General features: G+C 43.1%; 1 protein-coding gene across 3 annotated transcripts in view; it reads right to left on the bottom strand.

The window, feature by feature from the left end:
- Nucleotides 1–14,759, bottom strand: part of SETBP1 (SET binding protein 1) — a 270,491-nt gene that overhangs the window by 209,280 nt on the left and 46,452 nt on the right. For 2 of the 3 annotated variants that reach the window (XM_048291092.1, XM_048291089.1), the window contains exon 3: nt 9,272–9,355. The exons of the other annotated variant lie outside the window; for it this stretch is intronic. In XM_048291092.1, the coding sequence (XP_048147049.1) occupies nt 9,272–9,355 (84 nt within the window). The remainder of the gene's footprint in view (nt 1–9,271; nt 9,356–14,759) is intronic. 3 annotated transcript variants of the gene reach the window in all.

Below are 14,759 nucleotides of genomic sequence, written 5' to 3'. Positions count from 1 at the left end.
GACTGAGCATCTCTGAAGGGTGAGCTGACTCCATAGGCACTGAACCTCTTCTTTTTCCACCTGCTTTAAACACTTTCAAACTACAGCTTGAATGAATTCTCCCCTGCACGAGGGATTTTTTTTTTCTTCTACAAAGACCACTTTGGTTACAGTTCTATTTGACAGAGCTTTCTGAGTGGTTTCCAGGAGGTAATGTTTTAAAAACTGATTTTGACCTATATAAAGAGACTTTAAACCAGACGTACACATGTATCTACTGTCACTTACCAAACCAGACTCATATGCAAAACCAAGAAACCCATGAAGCGGGATATAGTAGGGAGTAAAAGGATATAAGGAACAAAGGCCTATTTAGATGGAGCAATGAAAAAAGTTCCTGTCACCATGGTCAACCCAACATCAGAACAAGCTCCCCAAGAGCCTGAGCTGATGGAAAATTTAACTGAATACATTTTCCATGTATAACCAGTGTAGAACCAAATATTTGCTGAATGCAGAACAAACATATTGGGTACAATTCCAGACAGATGACCTGCTGAAATATAGGACCCGAATTTCATCGTCTTGACATTGACTGGTAAAATGTCACTAAAAGGAGGGTGCAACCTGCCACCATCCTGCTTGGGTTTCATTTTTCACCCATGCTGACTGAGACAGGCGAGAAGTGCTCCACAAAGCTTCGAGCATATCACTCCAACCAACGGGCAGGTCCTTCCCTCCATCTGCCACCCTCCACGAAGCCTTTGCACTTCCCTTGCACCTCAGAGCTCTCAGCAGCTCTGAGCAGGCCGCTCAGTTTGCATGAACCTCAGAGGAGATGGGATCTGGATTCATGCGGCATCTGTCATCTAAAAGGTGGTTGACTGAGTCTGACCCTGCCAGGGTGTCTTCACATGCTGGCATCTGCTAAGGGGAAATGGGAACAGGACAGAGTGGGAAAGGCAGCAGAGGTGGGGTTGTTCAGCCTGGAGAAGAGAAGATTTTGTGGAGACCTCATAGCAACATTTCAGTATGTGAAGAGGGATTAGAGGGAAGCTAGACAGGGACTCCTCATCAGGAATTGAAGTGATAGGACAAGAAGTAAAGGGTACAAGTTGTAAGAGGAGAAATTTAGGTTAGGTATTAAGAAGAAAATTTTTACTGTGAGGGTGGTGAGACACTGGCACAGGTTGCCCAGGGTGGTTGTGGATGTCCCAACCCTGGCAGTGCCCAAAGCCAGGTTGGATAAGGCCCTGAGCAACCTGGTCTAGTGGGAGGTGTCCCTGACCACGGCAGGGAAGGGCTGGGTCTAGATGGTTTCTAAGATCCATTCCAACCCCTTAACATTCTATGATTCTGTGATTCCATGAAAGGCAGCCAGAATATCAAAGAATAATGAAGAAAATGGTCCTTCCTATATCATCATCAAATGGACAAGTCCAAATCTTCACCCAGGCCTTTTCCTCATCCGTCCATATCCTGCCCTGACTGTCTCCGGACAGCAGATAAGCTGCTAAGGCAGAAGGTATGGGATCACTCTTTCCCTCCCCATCCATGAAGAGAGATCAGTGAAAACAACAGAATAGTTATTAATGTTCCCTGGGATTTCAGAGCCTAAGTTCCACGAGACAGCATTTTCCTCAGCTGCTTTAGCTCTCTTTAAACACACTGGTGTTAAAAAGTTTAAACACTGGTGCATGTTTGCCTTTGAGGAGTATAAATGACCCTTTCAAATTCAGCATTTGAGGCTGAGGATGACAATTGGTAACAATAATACTTTTCATGTGAGCAACACTTTTCAGTCAGAGGGCCCTCAAATTGCTTTTTGAAACAGTATGGCTTCCCTTCATCTACCACCAAAATGAACCTACCTCCAAGGTAGAACAAAGAACCCATCAATGCAAGGTGGCAGTACACAGCAATTTAGGGCAGGAAGTCAAGAACGATATGTCCCACTGAAGGCAGAGGGTCAAGTAAAGTTGGCAGAAAACATATCCTGAATGAGAGGCTGGACAAAACATCATCACCAGCTCCAGCTCAGGAGGGGAAGTGCCGTGGGATCATCACTCACTAGAAAAGGTCAGGGCCCCAATCTTTATGTCCTGAACAGGGGCAGGGCACTGTGTTAATGCACACATTCAGAAGTACCTCAAAGGAAAAAGAAAAAAGGCAATTTGCTGACTGCACTGCTGAATCCTTTGCTGCAAAAAAGGCACTATGAGTGTTTTGGTCTCCCTTTTCCTGTAGAAAGGAAAAGTTCTATTGAACTTCAGTCTACACTGTGTTATATTTTACAGGAAGCCCAACCCACTCTGAAATTAATACGAACAGTAAGAGGATACCACAAGGTAGAAAACTCTTGAAGTGAGTACAAGACTATTCATAAAATGAGTGAGAAAAGGAAATAAGTGATTATAAAAGGTCATTAGAAATGTCAGCTTACCAATGGCATTGTGTGAAGAAAGGTGTAACCCACTGCAAGCCAAACCTACTGGAGCTGAACTTGCCAAGGACACCCATAACCTCAATCTCTTTTGTTCAGAGGTTTACATTTGGGAAGTTACTTTCACAATATTATCCCTCCAAAACATACACAAATCCGAAGAATGGGGACTTATACCCACAGCTTCCACTTTACAGCTGCTTCAATCCCTCCCAAGAGATGAATGAAACTAAAAAATTTTCCCAGCCACCAGATGCTCGGCACCAGATCCAGCAATTACCAGGACACAACTGCTGTATGAAATTGGGAGGTCCAGGGAAAAGGCATCTGGGGAATCTGTTGTTGAAACTCCTCTTGTCTCCAGACAGATCCCACTGAGAGGATTCCAGCTTTTAGAAAACATTTCTGACATTATATTTTCTGCAGAATTTGGTTCACCAAATGCAACTTCTTTCCTCTTAGAGCACCACCAGCAGCAAGTGAATGAATCAGCAAAGGTGATCCACCTTGCTAAGTCCAACACTTGTATCACAGGGGGGGAAACACTCTGACGTGGCAGGAAGAACAAGATGCACAAGCATTATATGAGTATTTTGAATATTAAAAATTTAATTGGTTAGATGAGCATAATGACAGAGGTATAAGGATTGCTTTTAATAGGCACTAGTGCCAAAAGGGCCGTGTTTATATCAGTGGTGCTATATATAACACTTCTATGAGTTCTCAGAGGATGCTGGGACACTTTCTGATAGTTCCAAGTTCTTTGTATGATCTCCTACCCTGCTTCAATCAACAAACTGTTTTTAAGAGCACTTTACTGCCCAGACACCTCAGACATGTAATATCCTCTCTCTTTGAATTGTACTTCTTTTTAGGCCCTTTATAACCTGTGCAGAATTAAATGATTTTTTTTAAGCAGAGATTCAAACTCTGCCATAAACTTGGGCGCAAGGGACAGTAGACAACATACCTTCACTCCCCCAATTCTCTCTTCCTGCTTCATTCTACCTATGTAATTCCAAGTTAGCCAATGCTTTCATTTATTTTTATTACTCTTATTTCTTTTAGCAGAGAGAAACATTAACTGAAGGGGTGTAATCCAGATTTGCTCAGATGAAACACGGGAGCCTTTGCACTCCTTCATTTTGTGCCTCAGTGAATTTCTTGCTAACAAGTGGAAGAATGCAACAGAGAGACAGCAAGGGTAAGGCAGATTCTCCAAATTTTGGTCTCAGTTCTGAACTACACCCTCAGCAGATATTACAGTGCTGTCTGCCAAAGGAACTTAGCTCTGGCACAATTCAGGCCAGGCCAGTTTGCTATTTAAAGAGGTGGGTTTATTTATACACTTTTTACCCTCCTCCCCTACAAACTCCCACCCTATTTTTTTAAGATGGGAAATTATCAGTAGCCCTGAACACATAAAATTTGACAGCAGTTTACCACAGAATTTGTATTGGTCCCTTCATCTTTGCTTTTACTTTTATTCTTCTGTAAATTCCTTCAACCATTGAACAGTGTTATTCCCACAACAGTTTTGGCAAAGATCAAAATAGTGTGGCAGGTTTGCTCCAATTTTCTGCTGCTACTAGCTGGGTAATGAAGAGCTAGATGGAGACAAAAGATGTTTTTCTTTCCTTTTCTCTCCTAAAGGATTTTGTCCTGGAATTCCACACAGTCAGTGAAAACATTTTAAAAAGTAATTAAGGTGGACTTTGTGGGGTGGGAAGGTTGTGGAGATTGGTTTCAATCCAGCACTAAAGTCATTGCACTTTTGCTGAAACAATGACAACATCAATGGATAGCTCTGTTTCACCTTCTTAAAAAGAACCTATAACTGCTAGGGAAACCAGAATAATTAGGAATTAAACTACTCCTTACTCTCAGCAGATCTCTAGTGACAGAAAGATCTGTTCTGACACATACATGTGTATATATATAAATCTGCGAACCCCAGTCCAGTGACTTGGAGAGAAAAGTTTGGCTGCTCATAACTGTTTTGGACAAGATGAACATCACTGCATGCCTCACCTCAAGAACACAGTGTTTCTTCAAGAAATGCGTAAGTCCTCAAAAAGGGTGCTTGATTTAGGCTCTTCTTGGTACAACTGGAGTCCCAGGAAGCTAATCTCCTAGTTAGTCTTCCGAGCTGTTGAAATCTGCTGCAACCACGATCTTAAAATGGACCTTAAAATCTTATCCTTGCAAGGACTGCATATGCATTCAATTATACTGGAATCTACTTCAGTTTAAAAAGAAAAAAAAAATCAGTAGACAAACAAAAAAAAGTCTGAGAGAGATTATTTAATCCCTAACACTTTGGAAAGAGTCAAAATCTTGTTGGACTTCAGGGGAAAGGAGGACACACAGATGAGGCTGAAGCAGCCCACAGGGGAAGCTGCCTATTTCATTTCTGGAACATGGGCCATGTGCATCTATTTTTAGCTTTGAACTGAGTTCCTCTGCCTCCTGCCAGAAGTCCTGAGCCCCGTGCTGGTACAACGAAAGCAGTGGCTCAGCCATTCTCTAATAGCTTTTACTTCTTAATAAAGAGCAGCACTTAGGCAAAGGATGAGGTTACTGTCGGAGGGGTCATGATTAATAATGATTAATCTGATCCTTGCCAATATGAACTGGATCCACCATTCACTAAATAATTACTCTGCAGCATGGATACCATTTCCAGAGGAGGCATACATTTGTCGTATTAAAACCAAAACTAAACACACAGAAGAAAAAGGGGATCTGACTTCTCAGTAGCACTTGATCTCACAAGAACCACCAGAAAAGTTAAGCAAATAGGCGGGAAAAAAAAAAAAGAAAAGAAAAGAAAAAAAGACCTCTAGAACAACAACAACAACAACAGCAAATCAAAGGATAAGAGCAGTTAAACACTGACGAGTCACCCACCTTTTGGGAGAAGCAATGGAAAGCAAGTAAAACTAAACCTTCAGAGGGCAGAGCTGCACGTGCTGAGGATATGGAACACTCTGCTACTTTTGGCTCTTAACCTTATGCATAACTCTAAAATGCACATTATTTGCCCACCCACACATTTCCCTCCTGTTCTTAAATTACATTTTTGTTTTCCTCAGAAAGCACACAAATGAAATTGCTTCCTGGGAAACATCTTTCCTTCTTTGTGTTAGCATGCTACTTGGCACAATGAAATCCTAGTCCAGGACTGCCATTCTTAAGCAACAATGCCCCTCAAATAATAAGCAATATTATAACTTTATAGCATTAGGGGGAGGCATAAACTAATGGGAAACTAATAAGCACTCCGAAGGGCATATATGAACCTTACAATTACAGCAGGATGCTTGTGTGCAGAGACTTGCTTCTGGGCCTCAGAGCATGGATAAATTTTACTCCCACAAAACACACAAACAACAGGCAACAGCGCCAAAGGCAGGCAAGGACATGGGGGTTTTGCTGGCAAGAGGTGGTCTTATCTTGGGACTCCTTTCAGTTATCCTTCTTCACTGACCCAAGGCTTGCTCGAGACCATCCACAGGAGATGCTACTTTAGTTCTTCATTACACTCAGCTCTTTGAGGATTTCAAAGCTTTTGTGGGATTTTTATTGTGCTTTTTACCCTTTCACGTCATCATGCAGGGTTTGACTTAGACTGGGAGGCCACAGAACACACACCACCAGTCCTTCTCCTGGTCTGGTGCAAATCCGACTGGAAGGTTGGGTTCCTTGTGCCTGGTGTGAAAACCCAGCCCCATGTGAGCCTGTTTGGACTTCTGCCCTTGACAGGTCCAGATTTTACATGCTGATGACTTTCACCATGGAAAATACCATGCAGGGAGTTGGTGTCTTTGACTGCCAAATGCAGGGAAGCAGAGCTCAGGTCAAGGAAGTGCCATTGCTTCTAGAGGCATCCTGGAGAATCACAGAATCACAGAATATTCTGAGCCAGAAGGGACCCATTAAGATCATCGAGTTCAACTCTTAGTCCTGCACAGACACCCCAAAAAATCCCACCCTGTGCATCCCTGGGAGAGTTGTCCAAACACTCCTGGAGCTCTGGCAGCCTTGGGGCTGTGACCATTCCCTGGGGAGCCTGGGCAGTGCCCAGCACCCTCTGGGGGAAGAACCTTCTTCTGATATCCAACCTAAACCTCCTCTGTTTCAGCTTCATGTTGTTTCCTCAAGTCCTGTCTGGTCACAAGAGTGAAGAAATCAGTGTCTGCCCCTCCTCTTCCCCTCACAAGGAAGTTGTAACTGCAGTGAGGTCTCCCTTCAGTCTCATCTTCTCCAGGGTGTAGTAAGAAATGTCAGTAAATTAAATCCTTGGCAGTGAGGTTATGGTTTGGTTTAGCTGGGGATTTTTCCTAGTGGGGCAGTGTGTTTAGGATTTTTTGCCAGTTTCCAAATTGACTTGAAGGAATAAAAGAAAAATAAACTCTTTGCAAAGCATCAACTTTCACAAAAATTTCAGCCGAAAAGTAGTTGGTGACTTTAAAACCAAAATTTTAAATAACTAATGGTATAAAAACCACATAGCTATTTATGTGTACATTCATGCAAATGAAAACTTAGTTGCATATTCACAAAACTTTAGAGACGCAGCACAGTGAAACACAAAGCAAGGACAGGAAAGAAAAAAAAGAAAACGCCCCCAACAGCAATAACAATAATGAAGGTAAATCTTTAAAATCTGAGACAGGACGCAGGAGCTGGGGGTAGAGCTCTGCAAACAAAACTAAAGCCAGTGCACTGTTTTTCCCCTTCACAAAGTGAAACAAGCTGTGCCTAAAATAATGCTTCCTTGGTTTTCTGGCAATTAGTGTCCTGAAGGATTAGCCCACAATCATTGGCAAGTGTTTGCCTTTCCCAGCCGATGTCACCATAGAAGTCTGTGTTTATTTATCTACAAGGCCCAGAGGATAATTTATAAGCTGAGCTGAGGTCCTGCATTCACAGACAAATGTTCCACACTGCCTCCCACCCTCCTGTACTAGTTTCCTCTCCATCTACCTCCTATCCCCTGAAATATAGACAGGACCCTGCCAGGGGCATGACGAATGAGCTTTGCAGCCTCTGAAGCAAGAACTTGCCCAATAGTTTATGTTGATACAGCAAATAAAGAGGTACTGATATGGTCGACACATCATCAGGCACCAAAAGTTAGATCACAGAAAGTAACTGAATGCAAAAAATATTTTATCACTGTTCCAGAAAACATCAAAGAGAATGGGATATTTTTTTCCCCTCTGAAAGCTATTGCCTACACTTTGATTAAAATACTGCCATTTGTGAGTTTTCGGTCTACTACCCAGGGTTTGTTAGAGATAATGCTTTGTAAAACCCCTCTGCAATCAAGATGTTCCATTTTTTTTTTTTCTAATCTATACCAGTGGTTTAACAGTGGTCTGGTCCCCTTGCAAACTAAAAGTGATTCAACCAGAGTACATCAAAATACAAAAGACTAAGATTGGTAAGAGTGTTTATTTCTAAATTAATTTTCCCCTGGTGTGTTAGAACCTCAACATGAGAATATTAAGCTTTCATTTGAGAGAATGGGAAACTAGCCTTTTAAAGAAAAATAATATGAATCCTTGTCTTGATGATAAACTGACAATATAGCTCATGACAACTAATTTGTTATTTTGAAAAGAGTAATAAAAGTACTCAAGCAAAACAAAGCAAATCAATGAAAGACTCAATTCTACAAAGAACTTGTAAGTGTGACCGACATTCCTCACAACAGAGAATACTGCAGAATAGGTAGATGGATGGATGTGTTTATAGATAAGACAGATCTGTTCTCAGATTTCAAACATTAACAAAATCAGGGTTAGAGACACTATTATTAATTAAAGTTGATGAACATGCCTGTTGAAGATAAAGAAGACTTTTCTTCCTGAGAATTCATCTCTTTTCCCTTCAGGACACTATCAGGAGTTTCTGGAACTTCATGGACACTGTTTGAATCTGCCTCAGGTCTGTACCCGGTCACAGGTTGTCCACGAGATACAGCAGAGAGCAAAGTTATTTGATATTTGAGATCAACTGCTTCACTCTGCCACTTTTAATATTGGGTGACCTAATTTTACAAAATGTTAAGTCTCAAATCAAATTTTGTTTAATCTTTGGAAAGAATGATCTCCAGATTCAAATTAAACTTTAGCTACAAAGACAGGAGGCCATAAGAACTAAAAACTTTTGAAAGGGATGAACTTGGCTGATCTGAATAAGTGCCAAGTGTACTGGGAAGGAAGAGACCACCAGCTGGCTGTTATTCCAAGCATAGTCCACCTCACTTGCAATTACTGAACCCTAGCAGCAATCCCACCAATGTCAAATTGACCAATTTTAGAATAAGGAGCCATTCATTCCAAGTAATGAATATTGAAATCTCGCCATTGGTTTGTGAACAAGTTCTTACATGTCTGTCATGAGGAACCCCAATAAAGAATGTCCTTGTAATGGTGTCACTTCAGAACAAAAGCATGCAATGAACTACCACCCATCCAGGCAGCTACAGTAGGAGACCAAAGGTTGCATGCATTTAGCCAGCAAGGAAATGCAATATTCTTTAAGGAAAGGCATTGCCTGGAGTGGATTTTTTATAAAGAAACAGAATTCATGAATAAATAAACCAGATGGGACTAAGCCAGGCTAGGGCATTAACTTCTCCTAGTGCAATGAATCCCTGATCTTGCTTGAGGGTTTTTCTACAAATAACAAACACAAAAACATTAATGTTGTACCATTGTCAATCACGCCAAGGACTCTGTTTGTGTCCAGGAATTCTGATACGCAACAACACATATCAAATCCACCAGATGTTAAGATATTCTTAGATTTCACCAGTTAGGGTACATATTGACTGACCTGATCTGAGTCTTTTGCTTGAGAATTTTTCCCTTTTCTGCAACCACAACTCATAAGAAGTTTTGCATCTCCAATGACTTTTCCCTATAAGAGACAAGGAAGGAAAAACATCAGCACAATCCAAATCACTGAAGACCAAGAGGCTTGTATTTATGGTCAGGAGCAGGGGAAGAAAGGGCATTAAGGAAGCCTGTGGACTCTTCCTGCATTTCTGGGAGGTTCTCTTTCACAGAAGGTTAGCTCTCAAGCTGCCAAGAAGGCTTTCCCAAAGGATAATATCACAGCATTAGGGAAGTCACACTGAGCCAGAAGGAAAGCAAGGTGTGTAGAAAAAGACAGTAGGAAAGAAAAGCTGAAAAGAAACACGTTATTTTAACCCATGTTTTTCATACACTTGCATGAACGGGAACAAGTCTAGAAGGCTCAGACAGTACAAATATCAAACTGCAGCGACATGAGGAAAAGCTTATACATTACCTTTTCTGTTCATTTTTACCAAGTTAATGCCTACTTGCTTTTAATGAGCCCAGATTTGGTGAAATAAAGTCTCCAGCAGTGACTTACTCTCAGAAGAACAATGGGTCCACATCACTCCTGGTAAACCCATGCCAGGCATCCAAGAGCCCACCCTCACCTAACACTGCTGGCACAGACCCTGGCCTGCCTATGACACAGAATCACAGAATGTTTGGGTTGGAAGGGACCTTAGAGATCACCCAGTTTCACCCCCTGCCACCAGTAGGGACATATTCCCCTACACGGGTTGCTCCAAGCTCCAGGCAACCTGGCCTTGGACACATCCAGGGATGGATGCTCAGACCAACAGTGATTTGCTAAGAAACAGAGTCCATTCACTCTCCTTTTACCTGTAACCAACAGTTTGAGAGAGAAGCTGAGCTCAGACACCTTTATTTTTGTTGAAAACCCATCAGATTGACTGTGATCCAAACAGTAAGGTTCCTCATATTAACAGGGTTGTTTTCTGGGGATTATTTGAGTCACTTTGGTTCTTCACCAAAGTACTTTTGTTCCTTGTCAAACCTGGACATCTTGATAAATCACCATGGAAGAAAGGACTAGGGATTCCAGGTTTGGTCAAAATGCTGCTTGAATTTAAACTGCATGGAGTCAAAACCAGCCAGTGGAGTCCCCACAAATGTACCACAATTACTTTTTTTTCCATAGGCATGCACAAAAAGACATTGGCTACTTTCAGACTTTTGCTGTCTACAGTTGTAAAATAAACACTCTTGGCATTCGCTGGGAAACAGAGGGAGAGTCCGCTCATGTGCAGCCATGAACAGTCACAAGATTTTAGATGGATTACTTTATATAGAAAAGGAGGTCCAAATACAGTTAGCGAGTTTAGCTAAGTGGAAGTGCTCTGCCCTAAATGATGAGGAAAGGAAAGGGCACAATTAAAAGGAATTGCAGCCATTGCTCAATGTCAGGGCACAGCAGAGAGATGATCCTTGGTGGCAGGAATTACAAACAAGCAGATAAACTTTTGGTCACCTTGGGAGAGCCTGCAACCTGCCAGGTGTGGGGACATTTCTTACTTGGTGAGCTCAGCATCTCACAAGTCCCAGCAAGGTCAGCTAATGTGTAGAAATTATATTTTTCACTCCTTCCAAAAGAGAATCTGGGAAAAAATGAAGACATTGAAAAGGCTGTACTGATACCTAATCTGATAACTACCCAAAATGCCTCATATTTGGGCTGCAAATATTACAACCTGTCAAACTGAAGTTTTCAGGAGACTTCTTCCAACTGGCATCCCCAGCCATCTGTCAAAGGTGTTTTGCTCTTGTGCCATTACCACAGTCCTTCAACAACTAGTCTGTAATCTGTTAAAGTCAAAAATTATTTCCCAGAAATAAGTGATTAAACTAGAAGTTAAAGCAAGTTTATTAAAATACTATGTTAGTGATAGGAAACTGAGGCACAGGGAGACACTCCTTTGTCTTACCACAGAACAACTTCAAGACACCCCACAGTATATGACACAAGTTGGAGCTATAAAAGGACCTAGGAGAGAGTCACACATTTCCCAAAAGGCCACTGGGTACCTTGGGGTGGCTATAGCATTAACATATGCTTGTGGTTAGGAAACTACATCCACATATACTGCATTGATGATCAGCTTGTCCCACTGCCCTCTGCAAAGTCATTACATAGAAAAGATAATCCAACTCTTTTTTTAAACACAAGCCAAGGAAAAAACCTCCCACTTTTAGACCCTTCTATGGCTCTAATGCCACCTGAGCTCAAGGGAAACCATGGCCATGTTCTCCTGTCCAAATGGGAGTATCACCAGTTTTATTTAACACAGAGAATTCACAAGATGTTGCCCATAACAACCTGGAAAACCAAGAGCACAAGGGAAATACAAACCCAAAACCTGAGGGTTTTTTCTTTTCCTCTGACAATACAAGAATGAAGGGTCTCTTCCATTCCCTAAGAAAAAAAACAAATGAAAGCAATGCACTGGATAAATAATCCCACCTCATTTCCCAGCTGCAGATGCTCCTCGCCTAATGTGCATTGGATGAATGAGCTACTATCTCCACCTTATTTTAGGAAAGCTTCTTATGAGCAGATGCTTAATTTGCAGATAGGTGTCTAACATTAGGCAGCTAAGTTGAAAGGCAAAAGGAAAAAAAAAAGCATATGGACAACATTTGCAGCCAGTCGCAACTCTGTTCAAGAGCAGATGGAGGCCTTGTCATTCAGGGGTTTCCTCACACACACCAAGCAGTTCAGTGGGGATAGGGAAAGGGGCTTCTGTTTGGATGCTTCTGTCTGGAACCAGATTAGAGGAAAGCACGCTTTTCCACAGCACACGCCTTGTGTTACATTAAACATGCATGTGCAGCTTCAGCTTTTATTCAGTGATCTGAAACAGAGCCCTCCAGGGTGCTAAGGGTTAGTGAGTTCTTGTTTGTTTATCTGTATGTTGTTTTACAGTTTCTAGTGCCCAAGGATTTTGTTAAGAAATTAAAACACCTCGCTGGGGCTATCCTGCTGTGGTTGTTGCCTCCTAATATTTCCCTCCTCCCTTCATCCAGCAGTGCCTGATGCTCACAGGGGAAGGAGAGGAGAACATCACAAAGAGAGGAGCCACACCTGACCAGGTACTATAGATGTTTGGTCTTAATTCACGAAGAATAACTTCTACGTTTCCTGACCTATTCATAACATGAGGTGCTGTTGTTTAGAAGCAGGTAGGCACAAGGTTTTCCAACAGGGAAGCTCACTTTGCCTTCTGCTGGCTCACATCCACCACCAGACATCACCCTTCCCAAGGCAAAGAGCAAGAAGGCTCCTTGACTTATGTCCTATTATCCCACCTCTTACAGGGAATCTGGCTGGCCTCACGCACCTCCTTGCACCATGGGCTCCAGCAGTTACCCAAAGTTTGCAGAAAAATAAGAAAAACCGTGATAATAGTAACAGGCTTAATTATCTCAGCTGCACGTGTGTCAGGAGCTGAGCAGTTGCCAGTTTTAACAGCCTGTGGTCGAGAAACACTGAACTGCATCACCCAGAAGTCAAATGAGGGTCGGTCACAACTCGCTTCACGCCAGCGGCTCCGGGGGAGGCGCAGGGCACACACAAATCACTGCGGCGTTGCCCAGAGCCATCCCGTGTGGAGCTGCCAGCCCTGCTTAAAGGAATCAGACACGAGGCACATGGCACCGGCTGGCCTCCAGGGAGCTGCCAGGCTCTGTGCTCTGGAGTTGCTGGCTGGGATTAACCGTAGGATCCTGTCTTCCAAGTTTGTGGCTGGAAAGCTCAGCTCCAGATGTGGGCTCCGCTTAGCACTGTGCCGTGCACCTTGCAGAGGCTGACAGGTCCAGCTGGGCTCTAACCTACTCAGTTTTCAACAGCCTTACTCTCTTTTGAGCAACAGCCATTGAAAATACTGTAAGCAGCTTCTTCCCCAGGGAGCTGGCACAAGCACTCAGAGGGTGGTCGGGCACTGGAATCACCCCAGGGAATGGCCCCAAGACTGCCACAGCCCAAAAAGCATTTGGACAAAGTTCTCAGGCACACAGTGTGATTCTTAGGGCTGTCCTGTGCAGGGCCAGGAGTTGGACTTGATGATCCTTGTGTGTCCCTTTCAACATGGGATATTATTCTTTGAGTCTATGTATAGCACTGCAACAGCGAACTCTCAAAATCTCCATGGCTACATAAATGCCATTAGGAAGAACAACACATTCAGTGTTTGCTATGTTTTATCCTCTGTTCTGTCAGGGTGATCCACACATTTTGAAGAACCAGTACCCAAGTGCCTACAGTGGTAGAGTGGGAGAGAAGGGGGGAAAGGAAGGGAAACAAGAACTGAATCCAAGGTGGAGGCAAGCGGCAGTACAACAGACAGCTGGTGTTTGGGTGGTGGTAAATCACCCTGAAATGAGCCTCTTCCCTCAGCTCAATGAGGCCTAAACAACAAAGGAAGGCACAGCTTGCAGCCGGACAGCCTGCTAGCCAACCACAGACACACATGACAGCTTCATTCAGGAGCCCGGAGTCAATACAAAAGCTCCGAAATCAATCCGACATCCTGCGACCTCAAACAATGCGTCAAATCTTCTCAGAATTGGAGCCCCAAATGAGGGGGAGCAGCATTCAAGGGAGATCAAAACGCAGGGCTGGCATTGAAAGGGACTAAAAAGGAGAAGAATGTTCCCAGTTTATTAATGGTGAGGTCTGGCCGGCTGCATCCCAGCCACCATAGGTTACGTTCATTAAAGGGCAGCGCTGTGCACGTATTATGCAGAGCGCCCGGAGAGTATGTGTTGTGTGCGTGTGTCCGCCAAAGTGCCCCTCACTTGCTAGAGATCAGGATGTGCCTTTCTGCTCAGCACTGTTGTGTCCATCAGAAATTCCTCCTGTGTGAACCACAAACAGGGTTTTTTCCCACTTGAGAAAATGTATGGGCACAGACGCGCACACGTACACACGCTCTCTCTCATCCTTGAGCCTGAAAAGCATAAAGGAACTCAGACAGACTCTTTCCAACTTTAAAAAAAAAAAAGACAACATTTCACATCCCCTTCCCTCCCGGCCATACTTTCAGGTCACACACACAAAATCTATTACAAAAGACTGAAGCATTATGTGATTGCCGCTACTGCTGATGGAGTTGATTGCTCCATAAACCCCACTCCTACATGCCACAAAGGACCTGATCCCACAGCACAACAAATCTACAAAGGAGAGCAAAGGAATAAAAAGAAAACCTGCTTCAGTCCCTGGAGTTGTCCCCTCTGGGCAGGATTGCCCCTGCTGGGGTAGTTTCACTTGCAGAATCTGTCCTGCAGCACTACACAAAAATGGCACCCTTCACCCTTCAGCAACAAAAAGGCCAAGCAAATCCTTTTTATCAGCTTCCCTTTGAAGGCAGGTGGAAAAGTATAATATAGACATACACAGGAAAGAGAAAAAAAAGAGATAAATACCATTTGTAAAAGTACTGTTT

This window comes from Corvus hawaiiensis, chromosome Z (genome assembly GCF_020740725.1).
Source record: "Corvus hawaiiensis isolate bCorHaw1 chromosome Z, bCorHaw1.pri.cur, whole genome shotgun sequence".
Classification (NCBI taxonomy): Eukaryota; Metazoa; Chordata; class Aves; order Passeriformes; family Corvidae; genus Corvus; species Corvus hawaiiensis.
This window is presented reverse-complemented; position numbering and strand designations above follow the sequence as displayed.